At 40.1% G+C, this 20,980-nt stretch overlaps 1 protein-coding gene across 1 annotated transcript in view; it reads left to right on the top strand.

The window, feature by feature from the left end:
- CUBN (cubilin) overlaps nt 1-20,980 on the top strand; it is a 270,536-nt gene that overhangs the window by 150,059 nt on the left and 99,497 nt on the right. Inside the window, exons 31-38 of the mRNA XM_029955578.1 lie at nt 878-1,037; nt 2,983-3,096; nt 4,747-4,857; nt 6,480-6,608; nt 7,612-7,744; nt 16,757-16,962; nt 18,110-18,294; nt 19,275-19,467. Coding sequence (XP_029811438.1) covers nt 878-1,037; nt 2,983-3,096; nt 4,747-4,857; nt 6,480-6,608; nt 7,612-7,744; nt 16,757-16,962; nt 18,110-18,294; nt 19,275-19,467 — 1,231 coding nt within the window. The remainder of the gene's footprint in view (nt 1-877; nt 1,038-2,982; nt 3,097-4,746; nt 4,858-6,479; nt 6,609-7,611; nt 7,745-16,756; nt 16,963-18,109; nt 18,295-19,274; nt 19,468-20,980) is intronic.

Raw genomic sequence — 20,980 nt, 5'->3', positions numbered from 1 at the left:
GCTGAAAATGAACTGAGAGTTGAAGGGGAAGGGGGAGGGAGGAAAAGAGGTGGTAGTGACGGTGGAGGGCACTTAAGGGGAAGAGCACTGGGTGTTGTATGGAAAACAATTTGACAATAAAATATTATGGAAAAAAAAACAAAAAAAGCAAAACAAAAACTGCACATCAGATACACCGAGTTCCAAGGAAATTAGCCAAGTTTCAATTTCACAAACCCGTATAGTGATCACGGTACATGTAATATCAACTCTAGTCCATCAGTACGTATGAAGGGTCAGCTGTCCCAACATAGCCCTGGGCAGACATAGAACCTAGTACTTTTATTATTATTATTATTATTATTATTATTAATATTATTGTTGTTATTAATTAGTTAGTTTTCTGAGTTCGGCTCACATCACCATCCCATTTGAAAGAACTCTGCCAACCTTCTTGCTTCTTGACCACTGTCTGATACAAAGCAGAAAGTTACAGCAAATGTTGGGTTTCTGAAAACAAATGGTTACTCATCCTTCTCTCTCATCTATTTGTTCCTCTGTTCATTCTTGCGTCAAACATTTCAGTACGTGCGGGCCTGGCCCTTGATGGGATGCGCTGTGGCCAGGGGAGAAGGGAGGGCTGTAAAAATAAAATATCCAGGGATGTGATTGTAGATCTGGAAGAGGAACTCCTGCTGGAATCCATATTGTTCTCACACAATCAACGATTCAGACAGTCCCATGGATTAGGTGACAAGACCGTGAAATAAACCACTAGATGCGGCGAATGTGCTGCATTCCACCAGCTCACCGATATGTAGATAGCCCATGGGCCACGGCCCATCAACGTAAATCTGAAGTTCTGAACTACTATTTCCCCTCTTGTCTTAATTTGTAGGCATATGACGGTTTAAGTTCCACAACCGCCCGCCTTGCCAGAATGTGTGGAAGACAGCCGCCGGCTAACCCCATCACCTCTTCAGGAAACAGCCTGTTTTTGCGATTTCAGTCTGGCCCTTCCGGCCAGAGCAGGGGCTTCCGAGCTCACTTCAGCCAAGGCAAGTGTCCCGTGTACCCGTGTGTCTCCCTGAGGTGCCCGTCTTCTGTTCTGGAGTGCCCTTCCTGGTGCTGCCAAAAAAGGAAACCAGTGCTCAGAAATCGGTCCTAGCTTTCTACCTAACAGGCCACAATCTAAATAGAACAAAGGAACTATGACTTGCAATTTTTCCACCCGTCGATCCTTTAAATTTACTATCATCTCACAGGCGGTGCAGACTTCCTTTGGATCTGCGTACCTATCCTTCAGAATGATATTTAAGAGCATTTTTAATACTAGAGTCACTGCAAAAAAAAAAGTGTTTCTCCATATTTGCTCATAAGTAGATAAATTATCTGGCATTTGTCCAAGATTTTCTGCTGGGATCATTATAAATTACAAGACTTGCTTGTAATGTGAGTTCGATGCTAACCCTGAAGGTCGCGATGCCCTTGTCCACCTGAGGAATCAGTGTTGTTTTCCACTGTTTTTGTTCTTAAATCGCCATGTCTCAGTCCACTTCTCAGGTCATCCTTCTAGACTCTTTCACCATTGCCTTTCATCTGGCTATTCTTGGAGATTAATCCTTTCTCCCTGTCAGGGATGGAGCCCAGGATGGAAAAAGTTATCGGTCAGCTTCAATTTGCCTCTGACTTTTACTCAGAGGGTCCTTGTCATTTCTTTTATTTATTTATTTATTAAAAAAACTTTTTTTACATCTTTTTTTTGAGAGACTGAGAGAGGCAGAGTGTGAAAAAGGTAGGGGCAGAGAGAGAAAGAAACACAGAATCCAAAGCTAGCTGTCAGCACAGAGCCTGACGTGGGGCTAGAACCCATGAACCATGAGATCATGACCTGAGCTGAAATCGGACGTTTAACTGACTGAGCCACCCAGGCGACCCAGTCCTTGTAATTTCAAATAAGTGTGGTCTGTTTAGTCATTTGGTCTATTTTGAGCTTGTCTGTATCCTACAGTAAAGCGCTCTGGCTAGGGATGTTTTCTGGGTCAGGGTCTCCCTAAGATGCATTGTAGACTTTGGAGCAAGACAGAGTGCAAAGGAAAGAATAGTTTCTTAACACATTTCATTTTTCATTAATTAATTACTTATGGTGTGCCTCATAGTAAACAATGTCCCCAGTAAGTCTCCTCTGGATTTTATAAAGCCTCCTCCAACTCACCCACCCTTTCCCGACTTCCTCCAAAGTCAGCTCACCAAAGCCCCACTCTGGCCATGCCCTTGTCTGCTCCATGCATCCGTCCTGGCTCTGCATCATGTGGGGAATGGAGCCCCAGTTTCCTCCAAATGTTTCCCCAGGGCCCTGGAACCCTCCCCAGTCTTTTTTTTTTTTCCAGTGTCCCTTCCAACACCCCTCAGGAGCCCCACACTTCAGCCAAGTCTGCGCAGTCGCAGGCCTGACCCCTTCTGTGTCTCTTGCTGGACTCCTCTTCCTCACCCCCACTTCAGCCTCCAGCCTCTCCCCTCCGGGAGACACCCCTTCCACTCCCCTGCCGGCCAGTCTCTCCTTTCTGCCCCACCACAGAACTTTCTGTTTCTCTGATAAGACCCGGCCATCTATCCAGTCTTGCTCAATTGACAATTTACTTTCCTAAAAATAAGTAAATAAATAAAGTTGCTCATAAGCAGAATATCTCTATACCTCTCATTTAGGAGCGGGCAGAGCAGGCGGATCAATACTAGAGTTTTGTTTTGGTGATTTGGGCAGCTCCTAGCCCTTTCATCTCCTGTCCTCTGCCACTCCCCACTTCCTGGAATTGAAGGATATCGTTACAAATGTACAGTGCATTTCCATTTCCTCACGTTTCCTTGGCCGAATGCCTCTCTGGCCTGCCTTTCAGAAATAGGAAAAACTCGTCTGTGTTTTTACTCACCATATAATTGTCTTGTGCAGTCAGTAGAAATCAAAAGTATATGACGTGCTTGTGTGTGTGTCTTTGTGTTCCTCAGCCTGTGGGGGCCTCCTCCTCACCGACGCATCTGATACTATATCCTCTCCATTGTTCCCTGCCAAGTATCCAAACAATCAGAACTGCAGCTGGATAATCCAAGCCCAACCTCCATGTAAGTAACACAAAGGAAAAGCAAGGGAATCCAGGATGGATGGAGTCTGTGGGAAAGTCCGTCCATGACTAACGTTCCTATCTCCTTGATGGTAACAATCGATGGCCTTCCTCTTCCTCTTCTTTTTTTGGAAGTCTCCATTCCTGATGTGCATAAGAACGAGCACTTCCTAATCTGATAAGAAAGCAATTTTGACTATTTATTCTTAAGTTTAAAAAAAAAGTAAGATTCAAGGCCTAACAAAGGAAAAAAAAACCCCACCTGTAACCTTGCTGTATGGACAGGCATGTGACATTGGGGATAAGCAAAAAATAATTGACAAGTACTTTTTGAGTGTGGTAGGTGTTCAGGACAGTTGCCAATGACAAAATGAATAAGAAGAACCGTAAACTGAAAAATTAATAACTCATAGTTTGGGAATGCAATGCCATGAGCATATCGATCTTTGATCAAAGTGAAAGCTAATTATAAAATCCAGCCTCTTGCGCAACACATGTATTAAAAAAAATTCTAGCACATGGCCTGGAAGAAACGCTTAATGAATACTTACATAATTTTCATCTTGGAATTCTAGAATCGTATTTTTGGACCTGGTAACAGCCTGGTGGTAAGAACTACAGTCCACACTTTACAGAGAAAATGAGGAGACCCCTCAGGACTCAAAGCAAAGAGATTGCAAAGGGGGCTACCCTGGGACCATCATGCCTGTTTCAGAGGAGCCCTGCCCTTCCTTGAGGTTTTCAGGAACAATTTATGATTTCAGACATCATGTAGGAAAGGCATGAAGTTCTTTATTTACTTTGCTTTATAATTAATGACTTTTGTGACAATAAGCAAATCCACTTAAGCTGGTGAGACCCCATTAGCCAATCTAAAAAAGATAAGTTTGACTTAAATATTTTCTAACACTTCTCCTAGGGATGTTAAGAGGTAACAAAAGAATATGTTTATTGACATGCATATGATTTGGGGCTTAGTGAAGTGATCCTAAGCCAGAGAAAATTGCCAGCTGGCCAGAAACTAAGCCTTCAATACGGGAGCTCCCTGCCTTGAGCTGAGCAGTTTTGCCTGTAAGGATAATTTCTAATGAGGTATAATGCATATAGATGAAAGATCTCATGGGTTCAAAGACATTAAGAGGAAAGGATCCTACTCTGAAGATGAGCAAAAGAAAAACACGCCCAGGCACTTGGTGTTTTGCAAGTAATTCAAAGCTTTCTTTATAAATGACTCCATACCTCTCGGGTCCTGGCCATGGCCTGCAAGTAGAATAAGAGAGCTAGGTTCTGCCAGGGAGGTAAGAGCATCTCATTTACAAGTCCGCAAACTACCCTATTGGGACAAATGCTTCCCTGAGGAACCCAGCAATGGTTGATCCAACACATGTAAAGACCATATATTCCAACAAGACATTCTGCATGGTCTCCGTGAAGTGAATATGCCCCAGGGTCCTCTTTTTTCCCCCTATCAGCATTTCAGATCCTGTAAGCATTTTCAAAAAACATTGATTCTGTCACTCTGCTCTTCAGAGGAACCAAGCGCATTGCTTCCCTGCTGGAGAACCCGCAAGTAAATGATCCAAGGAGAAACCTCCCTCCCTGCATGTTTTGTTGGCCAGCACTTTATTAGTCCTCTCTGCTTCTCTTACAGTCAATCACATTACCCTCTCCTTCAGCCACTTTGGACTTGAAAGCAGTGCAACATGTACACAAGACTTCTTAGAGATTTTGGATGGCAATTATGATGACGCGCCCCTCCGAGGTACTGCGGCGCTCCCGCACGCATCTGTGGCCCTGGCTGGGCTCATTTATGTATTTACATATGTGTATGCTGTTCTTCGAGGTTAGAATGTTTCCAACAGCTATGAAGAGCAACATAAGCCAAGGAGACGTAATTAGAGGGGAGGATAGCAGGATTGAAGGTGTGGCTCCAGAAACACAGCTTGTTCTCATTCAAGGATGTGAATAGTTTATGTATTTTTCTTTTAATTTAAACATTGCAACTGCTTTAGAGAGCAGGGAAATGCAGTTCATCCTGGCATTTGATAGCATTCTGTGAGAACGTTCTTGTTAATATATGACCAGTTCTTATGTGCAAATTGAGCATGGTCCTTCTGGTTTTGTCCTCAGTAGAAGCAATAGATGAAGGAAGGAAGGAAGGAAGGAAGGAAGGAGGGAGGAAGGAGGAAGGAGGGAGGGAGGAAGGAAGGAGGGAAGGACAGAAGGTGGGAGGGAAGGGAGGGAAGGAGGAAAGGAAGGAAGCAAAGAAGGAAGGAAGGAAGAGAGGGAGGGAGGGAAGGAAGGAGCTAAGGACAGAAGAAGGAAGGAAGGAAAGAAGGAGGGAAGGAAGGAAAGAAAGGAAGGAAGGGACGGAGGGAGGGAGGAAGGAATTACAAAATAAAGCAAAAAATACAGCAACGAACCCACACATGGAAATTCGGATTGCAGGACATTCTAGTGAAATAGTAAAGAGTGCTGCTATCTAGTTTCTGAAATACCTTTGAGTAAAATAATCTCAGGTTATTTAAACTTTCTCCATGAGTTACTCATCTTTGAGCTTTGTCATACAAGTTTCCTATCCTGTGCTAGAAGACAAGCTCCATCAGAGGAGGGACTTTGTTTGGCTGGTGGCTCTGTTCCCAGGGCCCAGAGTGGAGCCTGAGACAACAATGGGCAATTGAATCCTCTCTGCTCTGTGGTCCTGATTGTATCACTTGGGATATTTACCTGTGAGCATTCGACCAAGGATGAAGGTATATTATTTAGCAGACACTTACTTAGCACTTAACTTGTGCTGAGTGCTATTCTAAGAACTTTATAAGTAGCAACTTGGCTAATCCTCATACCCTTATGGTAGAGGTTTCATTATTATTGATAATCTCTTTTGTCCAGTGGGAAAACTGAGGCACAGAGACTGTGAGTGACTTGTCTCAGGTCATGCGTCTAGCAAATGGCAGTGCTAGGAGTTGAACCCATGTACTCTGACTCCAGCGTCCACACATTTGTGTGTGTGTGTGTGTGTGTGTGTGTGTGTGTAGCTATAATGCATTGCTTCTAAGTATTAGTGCATTTACTTGTGCAGATCTCTACTTTGCTAGAGAATTTAGCATTCATTCCACTTGGAGAGTCATCCACATCTTTCTTACCTTCCCCTAATTCTCCAACATGTTTATAAATCATATCTCATATGCCTGTCTTTATAGTTTATGTTTAATTCTCAGGCATGGTCCCAAACACCGACCCTGACTTCAGTTCTCCAAATAGTGATTCCTTCTTTTTGCTTCCATCTCCTCTGGTTCTAGTAAACGCATGTTTACTGGAAACGACAGCCTATATGCCATGTGCCACGTCATCGTTCATTTTTCTGGTCCTTTTCCTACTCAGGTCGCTACTGTGGCACCACCATGCCCCACCCCATCACTTCCTTTAGCAGTGCCCTGACGCTGAGGTTCGTCTCGGATTCTAGAGTGAGTTCCGAGGGTTTCTATGCTACCTACGCCGCATCGTCATCAGGTAAGCGAAGTTAGCAAATGGCACTACTAGGTTAAGAGAGATGTGATAGAAACCTGTGGCTTGTTATTTGGGACTGTTGTATCTTGGGAACTGGGAGCTAGTTTCCTGAGGTCACTTCTGTGACCAATTTACTACTTGTAAATTCTAACAGTAGTAAACTCTGTATGTCACCTTCTTTATCTGCTCATCCGCTGGCCGATGCTTGAGGTGCTTCCATACCGTGCCTATCGTGACTCATGCTAATAGTGAGCTCTGGAAGTGGGGAGGAGTGGTGGGGATGATGTTGGGATGGCCGGTGTGCTCCTTCCTGACATGTCTGTCAAGGCGGCCCCTGACTGGCAGTGTCCATTGGCATCTCTTATCAATGGACACTGGCATTCTCCAGTCTCCCTGGCCTCGAAGCTGGGCTCAGGCAGGTCTGGGTATGGTCACTGGTGGCAGGAAGATGGTGACATGGAGGGAGGAAGGAGGGGAAGAGGAGCCACTCCTGGGTCTGTCAGCCAGGAGTATGCTCCTTGTCGGCTGCTGACTGCCCAGTTATTGGCAGTTAAAAGCACAAAACGTGTGTGTGTGTGTGTGTGTGTGTGTGTGTGTGTGTGTGTGCGCACACGTGTATGTGTGTGAGTGTTCTTTTGAGAGGGAAAAGCTGGAATATTGCCTTCTGTTCAGGGCCAGCAATGAAAATCATCCTGGCCCAAAACTGAGTGGTTGTGGAGTTAAAATATGTCTTCTATTACATGAAGTTATAGTTTGCAGTGAGAAAAGGCTTTTAGATAAGAAACTACGGAGACCCTCCTGATCTACCATATCCTGCGGCTTATTTTCGGTCTTCATAACCTTTTCCTTATTATATACGACACGGATTTTTTTTTAAAATTATAAGTGGATATAGGATATCCTTTGATCTTGCTAACAGCTCCTGTGGTGTTCTTTCTCCTTCCCCTTATGGTATCTGACATTCGATCTTTGTTCCGGGGCTCACTTTGTTTCTCTTTTCTTCCAGCTTGTGGTGGAACCTTCCACATGGCTGAAGGCGTATTCGACAGCCCTGGATACCCGGACGTTTATCCCTCTAACGTGGAATGTGTCTGGAACATTGTCAGTTCCCCTGGCAACCGGCTCCAGCTGTCTTTTGTGTAAATCCTTTTTTTTTTTTTAATGGTGAATTGTTTCAGTGTGACTGAATCTGCAGGAAGGAAGCACTGTTACTAATAGGACTGACAACTAATCACATGTGTGTCCAAGCAACTCTGAGAGAACATGGTGGGAACTTTTGGAAGTCTGTTTCCATATTTCCTCTGTTTCGTCATAGTTTGGGTTACAAATGGCATTAAAATTCTCCTGAAAAGGGTTCTAGAGTCCCATCCAAAGTTAGGAGAAAGCTATGCCTAAGCTCTTGGTGCATTAATTTGTGGAATGTTTATTTTCAGAGAACAGTAACTGTATCTCTTTCTCAATCAGACACATTTAAAGTCTTCCGGAGAAAGACTAATGTTCTTCCTTCCAGCAAAAATCCCCGTCACAATCGAACCTTCCTTACCCCATATACCGTGTCCCACCCCAATCCACCTTACCCTTCTACTCCGCCCAGGAGAATAATTTTGGAAGGTTTTAGGAGCTTAGTAGTTGGTTGGTAAAATCATTCGCATGTTCCTCATTAAACTGTAAGACATTTTGAAGAGGGACTATGGATATGGAATTAATAGTAGGCTCCTGCCACATTCAGGGAGGCCTTAGATTAAATAAAATAACAACAGTGTGGTTGTTTTTCTAGAAGTAGGTAGTAAAAAGCACATGGAAAGGGACTTGAGACTTTTCAATTGATAGGTAGAGATGTACCTGTGACATGCCGACCAGCAGTAGACACTTAACAAACACCAAGTGAAAAGATTTCAGTGTTTAAATTGCCACCTTAAATGAAAAGTTATTTGTTATGTCATATTACATATTATTGGGCATCGTTTGGGATTGCGAATTCCCTTTCTGAAGAGAATAGAATACTTTAGTGTAGCAGCCGAGGATTGCTTTGAGGACCCTGGCCTGTTTATTCAAAAAAGTCTTGTTCCTTCTCCTCAGCCCGCCATACTGTGCATCAAAAAAGGATTTAAAACATGAAAGAACAGTCGCATTTGTGGGCCACGTTCAGACGTCTGAAGTTGCTTTCTTTCGGTCCATCAATCGGACCGTGCTCTTCAGGGTACAATTGGCATTGTGTTAAAACAGAGAAACCCGCCGAGTGCCTGAAAGGCACAGCAAGGTTAAGCTGCCACGTGGGAAAGGAGGTTTTTGTTTGCTCTGTCTTCACTCAAAGTCCAAAGTTCTTTGTGGGGAGAAATCTTTCCATGTAACTTTTACCTGATATATATATGTCTTCCTTTACTCAACAAATATGTGAAAGCCCTACTGTGTGCTCACAGAGTTAGCACGTTACTCCCATGCCCGACGCTTTATAGACAGTGATGAATTAAACATGATTATTGTTCTTGTGATAAAGCCCAAAGTCCTTTCCACGGCTTCTGAGGCCTCATAATGGCCAAATAAAGGGCTTCTTTTTCGGTCTTTTTCCTTTTGGTCTCTACCATATTCACTTTGTTGACTAATCGGACATCCAGTGGTTGCCAGGGATGGCTCAGGAACAGGGGATGTTTAAGACAGACATCCCATTTCTTGATGAGTTACAAATAAATTCAGGCCAAGAAGCTATTTATTTAAACATAAAAAGATTCATTTCATCTACAGGGCCACTGTTACAGATGTCAAATGTCAAATGCCAAGGTTGATGCATACCAGATGGTCAGCGAATGTTAAGGGATCTCACTCTGCCTTTTCTAAAATACCTCGTGGGGGATTTCACAGTTAAATCAGATGGCTGTTGATGAGCTCTTTCTAGAAGATAGGAAATAAACACCAAAATCTAGTCTCATCCACTGCAGTGTTTCATGGACTCTAAATCCTAATTATGATATAGGCAAATCTTAACAACTCAGCTTTTTCCTTTCTCGACCATAAGAAGTTAATTTTGGTTATTTTGTGTTACTTGCTTGAGTTTTCTTTTTAAAATGAATTTTGTAGAATGCAAGATGTTCCTCTTTGTGTAGAGGGTAATGAGAAGGGCTTTATGGCAAGGCCTGTGAGTTATTTCTGCTCTGGTCTAAACTGTATCCAGATGGGTGCTTGGAAACATTCCCTTAGGTTGTGTGAGAAGCATATGGAATACGTCAAGTTCAAAACCATGGGGTTTGGTTTGTGGATACTGTAGCGAAATTGAATAGGGAGAAAAACTGGAGAAATTATGGTTGAATCTGTAACAAAAAGGGTGAGGGAGAAATAGAATCTAAAAAGAAGTTTTTTGGTAACATAGATATTTGAAGGAATTAACAGAAAATATATTTTATGCTTGCAGAGTACTTTTAGAAAGTGACTGATCTTGGTTCAAGAATCAAAATGGGATAATGAGAAACAGTGATTGTACTATTTTTGTTCCACATCATTTTTTTTACTAAGAGATCTCAGCGAAAGTATTTGGAAAGAGGGTAGATTTGCTCATAAAATGTACCGGCCTAAAACAAAGACTTTCAAGAAAACAATAAGCTTTTTAAAAAGTTTAATTTGACTCTTAGAGGCCTCATCCTGCTATCATTTCTAATCACATTTCTTTTCTGTGGTTTGGCCCTGGAGTACACCAGTATGGTAGTCAAATAGAAAAGACCTCCACTTAGCAGACCTCCTGGACCATTGGACCTAATGTAAATGGACACACTGGTCACCTGGGATCTTGCTCAAAATCCACATCCTGATTTAGTTGATGGTGGGTTCCAACTCCTCATTTAAGCAAGCTCTCTGGCAGTGCTGGTGCTGCCGGACCATGTGTTGGGCTTTGAGTAGAAAGGTTTAGATTCGATTTCATGTACATCACCTGCTGAGGAAAATGATCTCTCTTCTTTTCTACTTCCTGAGACGCAAAAACAAAACCAAACAGTGTCAGCATATTTCACATGGTTGATAATATTATGAGTAAGAAAACCAAGCCCTAATTTAAGTGCTGAACATGGCAGTCATCCTGAATATGGATTTTGAACGATTCCTTGCCAGGAATGATTGTAGATACAAGCTTTGTGTTATAAGAGTGAATTGTCGAGGAAGACCATGGGGGCAAGGGCAAATGTGTAGTTTGCTTAGCATGATGTGGATTTTTCTTGATTTCTTCTGCTACTCAGTTACAGGTCATAGTTTGCTGCTGAAGCTGTATGTAAAACATAGATAAAGATAATCTATATTGTAGTACCTCACCGCGGTAGGATCTTCAGAGCCACAGATTCACTGTCTGTCTGGCTAGTGATGTACCAATACTAGTATCTGGCTCAAAATGCAATGTTTGAGCAAATCTGACTTGTCTATTCCAGAATCCTGGTATAGAATCATGCATGGTCCCATAGAAGGGCTTGAGGTGCCCAGAATCTTCAGGCTGGCTATCTGTCACCCTAATCCATTAGCTGAGACAGACTCCCAGGAGAGCCCTCTACTTACCATCGTGTGAGATCTTGCAACCCAAAATGTTGAGTGTTGACTGGAAAGTACACACAATAGAGAAGCAAGTTTTCTATTCTTGAGACATTTTTTTCCCCTTTCTGACAGCTTCTTCTCTATAGTCTTTCTAGATCATTCTTCCTTCTTTTTATCGGGTCTTTCCTCTTCTCAGCAAAAACTCTCTCCCATTACTTCTGAAAAAAAGAATAGTTTGCATACACTTTATGTTTTTTAATGAATACTTTTTTCTTTAAAGATTAGTTTTAAATAAATAAAATGTTGCAGGGCAGCAAAGTCCCCCGTACTTACTCATCATGGAGTTAACCTGTATCTTGTATTGCATATGTATCACTTTCAAGCACGTTTTTATAATTTTATCACTTTATGTTTTCCTTTATATACTAAATTATATGTGTATAACATGAGTAGCATATATAACTCTCCATACATACTACTACATAGTTTTTCTTTCTGTTTTATGTTTTATATAAATGGACTCATACTTGTTGATTGGACTGGGATTACATTGAATTTATACATTAATTTTCAGAAGGATCTTTCTTGAACTTGGAATATCTCTGCATTTATTTTGTTCTTTGTTAAAGTTTCACATTTTTAAAATAGAGGTATTATAACTAGACTCCTGGTTTTTGTTGTTGTTGTTGTTTTGTGTTGCTATTGAAAAGGGAATCCAGTTAAAACTTGGATATAACATGGCCACCTTACCAAAAACCCACCTCAAATTATTTTTCCTCCTAGAATTGATCACTACATCATTATATGTCTACTTATTTATTATCTTTCTCTCCTTCTTGAATAGAAGCTCCCAAAAGGGAGGAACATTCTCTATGTTCTTCACTGTGCTACCCACAGGTCCCCATGCCAGTGTCTGGCAACATGGAAGACAATAAAAATTGTTTGTTGAGTAGATGTTGACTTATGTTGCAGTTTCAAAATTTTTGGTTCCTGGGGGATATGGGTGGCTCAGTCAGTTAAGTGTCCTACTTCAGTTCAGGTCATGATCTCACAGTTTGTGGGTTCAAGCCCTGCATTGGGCTCTGTGCTGACAGGTTGGAACCTGGAGCCTGCTTCAGATTCTGTCTTTCTCTCTTTCTCTACCACTCTGTCTGTGTCTCTCAAAAATGAATAAACATTAAAAATATTCTTTTAAATAAATTTTTGGTTACTGGTATAAGGAAACCCTATTGATTTTTGTATATCTTATCTGGCAACCATTATATTCTCTAGATTAACACAGATTTTCTTGTCTCTTTTCTACTGATATATTTTTAGTGCCTAGAAAAGGACCTGACACATTAAGGTGCACAATAGATATTTATCTGTGAATGAGCTCTCCTGAGTATTAACTTTTACTCTTCTTTTCCAGTCCTTACAACCTTCCCCCCTTTTCCTTGTCTTGTTTCCCTGGAAAACACTATTGTGTGATGAGGAACAGAGTGACAAGAGCAGACTCCCTTGTGTTGTTTTGAATCAAGGAAATGCTTTGAAATTTTTCTTCTAAGTATATTTGCTGCAGGCATTGGTAGGCATTTGTCATCCCATTCAGAAAATTTCCTTCTATTTCTTATTTTCTAAGAGTATTTATGATGAGTGGGTGTTGAGTTTTCTCTGGTGTTTTCCTACATTTGTCATGTATTCTCTTAGTATATTTTACATCTATTTTATCTGTTAAGTGTGTGTGTGTGTGTGTGTGTGTGTGTGTGTGGTATGAATCTTTTTTTTAATTTTTAATTTTTATTTATTTATTTTGAGAGAGAGAGAAAGAAAGAGGGAAAATGGGGAGAGGAGGGGCAGAGAGAGATTGAGAGAGAGAGTCCCAAGCAGGCTCCACACTGACCGTGGACTTGGGACTCGAACCCACAAACTGTGAGATCATGACCTGAGCCCAAATCAAGAGTTGGACGCCTAACTGACTGTACCACCCATGTGCCCCTAGATCTTCTAATCTTAAAATGTTATTAGTTGAATTTGATTAGATTTATATATTTCGGAAATTGGTGGATCCATGTTGCTTATATTTTATTTAGGAATTTCATCTATATTGTTAAGTGAGGTTGACCTATACTTTCCTTTCTTTGACGTCCCTTGTCTGGTTTTGCTCTCAAGATTATACTAACCTTGAAAGGCTGGAGACTCTCTGTTTCTATTCTATTTCTATTCATTGTTAGTTTGCAGAACATAGACGTTGGCTTATTGATTTCATTGAAGCTTTGGAATTCCCCTAGAAAACCATCTGGCTCAGATTTCTGTTTTGTGTTTTCTGCGGGCAACTTTAAATACTGATTTCTGTTTATTTTTTTTAGGTGTTTCTCTTTTTTTCTCTTCAGCTTGTTGTATTCAGTGGCATAACCTACATTTACAATTCTGTGCAATCAATCACTACTGTCATTTTCTGGGACTTTTCTGTCATACTAACAAACTCTGTTCCCCTTAAACAATACCTCCCTGTCCTCAGCCCTTGGTAAACTCTATTCTACTTCCTGTATCTATGAATTTCTCTATTCTAGTTTCCACATTTAAGTAGAATCATGCATGTCCTTTTGTGTCTGGGCTATTTCACTGAGCATAATGTTTTCAGTGTTTATCTATGTTGCAGCATGCATCAAAATTTCATTCTGCTTTGAGGCTGAATAATATCCTAGTGTGTGTATAAAATGTGATTTTATACATAGATAGATAAATTCATAGTTGTATGTTATTTTGTTTATCAACATTATATATCAAATTATTATAACTATATGTAATTTTATTTATATATAACATATATAATTATATAGCTATATATAGCTTTGTCCATTCATTTGTTTATCCATTTTTGTTTATCCATTTTGTATATCCAGTCATTTACTGAGGGACACTTGAGTTGTTTCCAGCTTTTGGCTATTGTAAATAATGCTTTTATATTGGTATTACAGCTGTTTGGTTGAGTCCCTGCTTTAAATTTCTTTGGATATATACCTAAAAGTATATAAAAGTAGAATTACTGGATAATACGGTAAATCTATGCTTAACTTTTTGAAGAACTGCCAAATTGTTTCCTACAGTGACTGCTCTGTTTTACACTCCTACAACGGCTAAGAGTTCCAATTTCTCCACATCCTCATCAACATTTGTTATCTTCCATTTGGAAATATGGGTGGCAAGTGTTACCTTCTTATGGTCTCCATTTGCATTTCTCAAAAAACTAGTGACTGAGCAGTTTTTCATATCCTTATTGGCCATTCATAATACTTCTTCTTTGGAGCACTGCATTTTCAGTTCTTTTGCTATTATTTCAGCTGTCTTTTTATTTTTGAGTTGCAAGAGATCTTTTATATTAAGGATTCTAGTATGACCTCGAATTTCTCATTTCTCTTGGGTAAATATCTTGGAGAGGAACTTCTGGGGAGTTAATTGGATGTATATTTAATTTTACAAGAAACTGCCAAATAATTATTCAGAGTAGGTCTATCAGTTTACATTCCCACCAGAAACATATGAGGCTTTTGGTTGCTGTTCATGCTTGTCAACATTTGATCTTGTCAGTCTTTTCTAATTTAAGCCATTCTGATGGGTATAAAATGATGACTCACTATGATATTTAATTTACACTGTCCTGAGGACTAATGACACAGAATATTTTGGACATTCTCATTGGCTATTCACTCAACTTCTATTGAAATGACTGTTCAAATCTCTTGTCATTTTTAACCTGGTTATTTGTTATTTTTCATGTTGTTTTTTGTAGGAATTCCTTTTATATTCCAGATAGAGTCCCTTGTTAGATATATGTTTTGTAATTACCCCTTCTTCCCTTTGCATAGTCTATACCTTGCCTATTCATTTTCTTAGCCATGTCTTTTAATGAGGAGAAATTTTAATTTTTGATGAAGTCAAATTTATTAATTTTTTAAATCTTATGGTTAATGCCCTTTGCATTGTATCTAAGGAATATATGCCTTCCCCAAGGTTGTAAAGATATTCTCTGGTTTCTTCTAGGAGCCATATGGTTCTAGCTTTTATGTGTATGTCTGGGAGGAATATGAAATTACTTCTGTGTATGGAAAGAGGTAGAGGTTGAGGGTTTCTTTTCTTCTCTATAAGGATTTTCCGTAATTGAAACACCACATGTTAAAATTACTTTCCTCTTCCCATTGAATTATCTTGGCAGCATGGATTGGGTCGTATTGAGTGAATGTATATGGCGGGTTCTTCTCTGGACTTTCTCTTCTGTTCCGTTCATCTATTCGTCTGCCCTTGCACTAGTACTGCACTACCTTGATTTTTAACAATTTTTTAAAGTTTATTTATTTATTTTGAGAAAGAGGGAGAGAGAGAGAGAGAGAGATGAGCACAAGCAGGGTAGAAGCAGAGAGGAGAAACAGAATCCCAAGCAGGTTCCATGTCATCAGTGCAGAGCCCAAATGCATGGCTCGAACTCACGAACTGTGAGATCATGACCTGAGCGGAGATGGAGTTGGATGATTACCTGACTGTACCATGCAGGCGCCCCTCACACTATCTTGATTATATCTAAGTTTATAAAGCATGAAGGCCACATTCTGAAAGCATTCATTTAGCACTTACATGTTCCAGACTCTAAATGTTTGTTACCTGTGGCAATCATGGAGTAGATATTATTTTCTGTCTTTCATTCTCCCATGTCATCATAACTGCAGATTACAATACAAGTTGAATAGAGCCATATTTCCAAACTCTAGCCTGTATTATTACAAATCCATATTTCTCCTACCTTTTCTGAAATTACGTAGAGATGCCTTTGACTGGCACTTAAACTCTGGCAAAATTAGCCCATGATACTGCTTCAGCTGCGTCTCCTAATGTTTTCTTAAAAGTACTCAATGTTCTTGGGGATGCCGGGGTGGCCCAGTTGGTTGAACATCTGACTTCGGCTCAGGTCATGATCTCACTGTTCACAGGTTCGAGCCCCATGTCAGGCTCTGTGCTGACAGCTCAGAGCCTGGAGCCTGTTGCAGATACTATGTCTCCCTCTCTGCCTCTCCTCTGCTTGTGTTCTGTCTCTCTCACAAAAATGGATAAACATTTAAAAATTTTTTGTTTTAAGTACTCAATGTTCTAACCAAACTAGACCTCTCGCAGGTTTCTAAGTAAGCCTCACCCTTTTTCCGTGTATGTGCTTTTATCAACATGCGTTTTCTGCTCACCATTTCTGTTCCTTAAATCTGGCTAACATTTATATTTCCATCCCCTCAAAAATCTCTCCATCAAGCTCTGACTTAGCCTCACAATCCGATGCCATCCCTCTGCCTCAAAATCTTAGAACACTTTTACCTCTGAGGTCACTTTATGATATTCCACCTTATAATGCGTCTTTTCCTGTATTCTTGCCCAATCTTTCCCCCTAGAAAGACAACTCCGTGAAGGCAGTGTATTAGTTGTCTTTATATCTCTGCAGTAGGTGTTTTGGCAAATTTTAGGGAAAGAAGTTTTTGGAGTTGGCTCAAAGATACTGTGATTAAAGTTGAAGTTTTTTAAAGAACAGTTTAACCCAGCAGGTGTTTCGGGACAATCCCAAATCTTATTCTATCAATTTAATCCTCCTAAACTCTCTTTTTTTTTTTTTTTTTTTTCCAAATTAGAACTTTCCAGCTGGAGGATTCTCAGGACTGTACCAGAGATTTTGTGGAGATCCGCGAAGGAAACGCCACTGGTCGTTTGGTGGGGCGACATTGTGGGAATGCCCTCCCCCTCAATTATTCATCCATCGTTGGGCATAGACTGTGGATCCGATTTGTCTCCGACGGTTCAGGCGCTGCCGTGGGCTTCCAAGCCACATTTACTAACAGTAAGTTGGTTCGGTTTCATCGACGGTTTCCAGAAAACAGCCTACAAACTAGAAAGGATCGCGGATTATTTAGTGATGCAGTAAGTGAAGAATAATCCTGAACTCTATTCTCCGAGGTTTATTGTGTTTGTGGAATTACTTCATTTTAAAATATATTCTAAAAACCTAATTATAGGTGAATGGCCCAGCCAGAGCAAGGGAGAGCGTTCTCAGTGACTCTAGTAATCGTTTTAAGCTCAAGTTTCTACCTGATGTTACATTAAACTTTTTTTTTTAATTTTTTTTAATGCTTTATTTATTTTTGATACAGAAGAGACAGAGCATGAGAGGGAGAGGGTCAGAGAGAGGGAGACACAGAACCGGAAGCAGGCACCAGGCTCTGAGCTAGCTGTCAGCACAGAGCCCGACGTGGGGCTCGAACCCACGAACGTGAGATCTGACCTGAGCCGAAGTCGGAGGCTTAACCGACTGAGCCACCCAGGCGCCCCTACATTAAACTTTTTACATGGTATTTTGTAAGAGCCCAGTAAGGTATTAGAGTTCAGGTTTAGCATATTGATATCAAATGTATTTCCTTTGTAGTCACAAATCTATATTCTTCAAATTCAAAACAGCAAGTGTATTTTAGGATTGAATTAAGTGCTCAGATATTATAACAACATGGTTTTCTTCTAACTGAATAAAATGTTACTAATTTTATTTTCTAACTCAACTTTTCCGTAATTAGCTATTTTTCATGTCATTCCAAAATGTCACTTTCTCTTACCAGAATTTTAGAAACATGTCCCGTTCTTTTGTAAAAAGGAAAACAGGTAAACAAAATAGAGAGTAAGCCTGGTAATACCCCCTCACTTGTCATCAGGTCCCCTGGGGGCTGGGAACCCCTTTACACATGAGAAGTTATCTCCTCTTTTCCCATCATGCAACCTTCTTAGGAGATGGAATTCCATTCAGAAAATCGCTGTTCTCCAAGGACGTAATAGATAGTGCAGAGACCAAAGGGAAGCAGTATTTCTTTCAGTGTTCACAATAGAAACCACAGTCAATTAAAAGTCCATCCTTTTCAACGCCCTTTGTCTTTTGTTTTTTTCATTTGATTAAATAGCTATTCTAAGTACATCTGATTTACTGCTGTTTTCCCTCCTAGTATTTGGCAATGATAATATTGAAGGAACTCATGGGAAAATCGCCTCTCCCTTATGGCCTGGACGTTACCCTCACAACTCTGATTACCAATGGATAGTAAATGTGGATGCATCTCAAGTTATCCACGGTAGAATCTTGGAGATAGACATCGAAGCAACTCATAACTGCTATTATGACAAATTAAGGGTAAGTTTCCAAGTGTCATCAATGTTAGTAAATTTTGGTGAATTTGCAAAAACAAACCCAAGTTAATGTCAGTTGAAGCATTTGTAAATCTCATGGGACGGTCTCCCTAGATCCCTAGATGAAGCAGTCATCATTCTGCTTTCTCCTTCTATGAGTTTAACTATTTTACCAGATTCTCAAAGGCCAAGACCCGTCTTATTCATCTTGGGTGTTACATCATTCAGTATCTCATAGGTGCTCAGTATATGTGGAAATCATTATTACATGGCTTGAAAAACTTCGCTAATATCATGGCTTCAGCAGAGAAACTTAAAACAATTACAACGAACTTGTTCCAAATTATTTGCAAAGTGAAGGAAACGATAGGAAATGTGGTTGGATGCCATTTGTCCACACATGCTGGAAAAAAAAATGTGCTCCATGCTATGTGTTTGTAACCATCAAAGTATGTCTCTAAATAGGGAATTTAATATTTCCAACCAAATGAAAACAAATGTATTGAGTTATTTGAATGTGTCCTGAGCAAGCTGTGACTCTTTTGTTGTCATTAATTCTACTTTCTGATACTTGTCCATTACACCTTTCCTCTTTCTTGTTGTTTTTTTCTTTCCTTCTAGATCCTTCCTGCCCCAAAGCACATTCAATAAGTTCTATTGTTTTGCCACCATCTTGACTCCTAATGTTCCATCCCTAAATTTTATTGTAGATCGAATAATGAGCTACATCACATAAGCTTGTGTATTAATACAATTCTGCAGCAAAGACAATTATTTTAAAATACCTTAAATTTTTTGCAACCATATTTATATTTATGGTGCTTTCTATTTAAACTGACATATGGTGTTTACTTGTTTATTTTTTCATTATGATGAAATTATATTAACATAAGCCAACTTTTTAGTTTTCTTTTTTATGAAGAAAAACAGAGGTAATTGTTTAAATTCAGGGCTGTATTATCCTTATTTTTTTTTCACATGCAGATTTACGATGGGCTTGGTGTTCATTCCCGCCTACTCGGAACTTACTGTGGCACCCAGACCGAATCCTTTAGCTCCTCTAGAAATTCTTTGACATTTCAGTTTTCTTCTGACTCTTCCATCTCAGGGAAAGGGTTCCTCCTGGAGTGGTTTGCAATGAACGTCTCTGCTGGACCTTCACCCACTATTGCTACAGGTGTGTGTTACCCAATGGTAATAAAGGAAATTCTGTGTCTGGGCTTCAGTGCATGGGCTAGTCTTTCAAAGGGCCTTCCCATAACAGGGGCCCAATGTGTAAGTTACTAACAAGAATAAGTACAGCCCCCAAACCCTCCATATGTTCAGGTGGGCTTTTAATTTCATAAATACTGTCTTTTGTAAAAACTGCACATTTGGGTTTTTTTATATTTTTCCCATTATATTTTTTTTATCACTTAGGAGTTGATATCCATGAGACGTTCTACTTATAACTTCTAGAGACCCCGTTAAAGATCTCTGAAAATTTGATTTGTAAATGTTCTGCATGTTCACACACACACACACACACACACACACACACGCTTGTGCGCGCGCACACACACACACAATGTTACAAGTCAACTAGTAGACAGAAATAACTGTTTTTTCTCTAGATTTATTTTTTAAGGTTTATTTTTGTTTTTGAGAGAGAGGGGCAGAGACAGGGAGAGGAAGGATTTGAAGCAGGCTCTGTGCTGAAAGCAGAGAGCCTGATGCAGGGCTCGAACTCACGAACCATGAGATCATGACCTGAGCTGAAGTGAGAGGCTTAACCAACTGAGCCAACCAGGTGCCTCTCCTCTAGATTTCATTTTAAGTGTGCCTTCAGAAATGCTTCACTTTCTCCTTAGTTGGTCATAAAGCCTTCATGTTTTAAGGTAAAATTAGCCGAATTGTTAAACTTTTATCTGTCGATATTTAAGACACCCTCAGTTCCCTTGGTAAACAGTGTTTGGGGAGACTGATTTTTCCCTAAAGTTTTGTTTAAACAATTTTGAATGGCTTTTGTGAGTTGACATAAAGTTCGACAGACATTACTTGGAGGATATTGTCAGCCTTGGTATACAGTTGACCCTTGAACAACACAGGTTTGAACTGAAGGCGATTAAAAAAATCATCTAATATGAGACTTTTTCCCAGTAAACACAGTAGAGTACTGTAAATGTGTTTTCTTTTCCTTATAATTTTCTTAGCACATTCTTTTCTCTAGCTTACTTTATTGTAAGATTATAGCATATAATACAAATAAAATATAAAATATGTGTTAATTGGCTATATTATCAGTAAGACTTCTGCTCAATGATAGGTGGTTAGTAATGAAGTTCTGGGGGAGTCAAAAGTTACATGATTTTGGGGGCACCTGCTGGCTCGGTCAGTAGAGCATGAGGCTCCTAATCTCAGGGTTGTGAGCTTGAGCCCATGTTGGGCTTATCGGCTACTTTTTAAAAAGTCACATGGATTTTTCACTATGTTGGGGGCTGACACCCCTAAGCCCTGCATTGCTCAAGGGTCAGCTGTACTTGACTGACACACATTATCATAGGTTCTCATTAAAGAATATTCAAACTTTGAACTTGTTCTAAGACTAAATATAACCTAAACAAGTAGAGTCTATTTGCTTCTAACTTCTTGGGAATTTGTATTGGCAGAGGTAGCTGATAAGGGTATCATTCGTCCTTGTTTTCATATAA

The sequence above is a fragment of the Suricata suricatta genome, chromosome 10, assembly GCF_006229205.1.
Source record: "Suricata suricatta isolate VVHF042 chromosome 10, meerkat_22Aug2017_6uvM2_HiC, whole genome shotgun sequence".
Lineage (NCBI taxonomy): Eukaryota > Metazoa > Chordata > Mammalia > Carnivora > Herpestidae > Suricata > Suricata suricatta.
The sequence above is the reverse complement of the archived record's forward strand: the minus strand, read 5'-3'. Positions and strand labels throughout refer to the sequence as shown.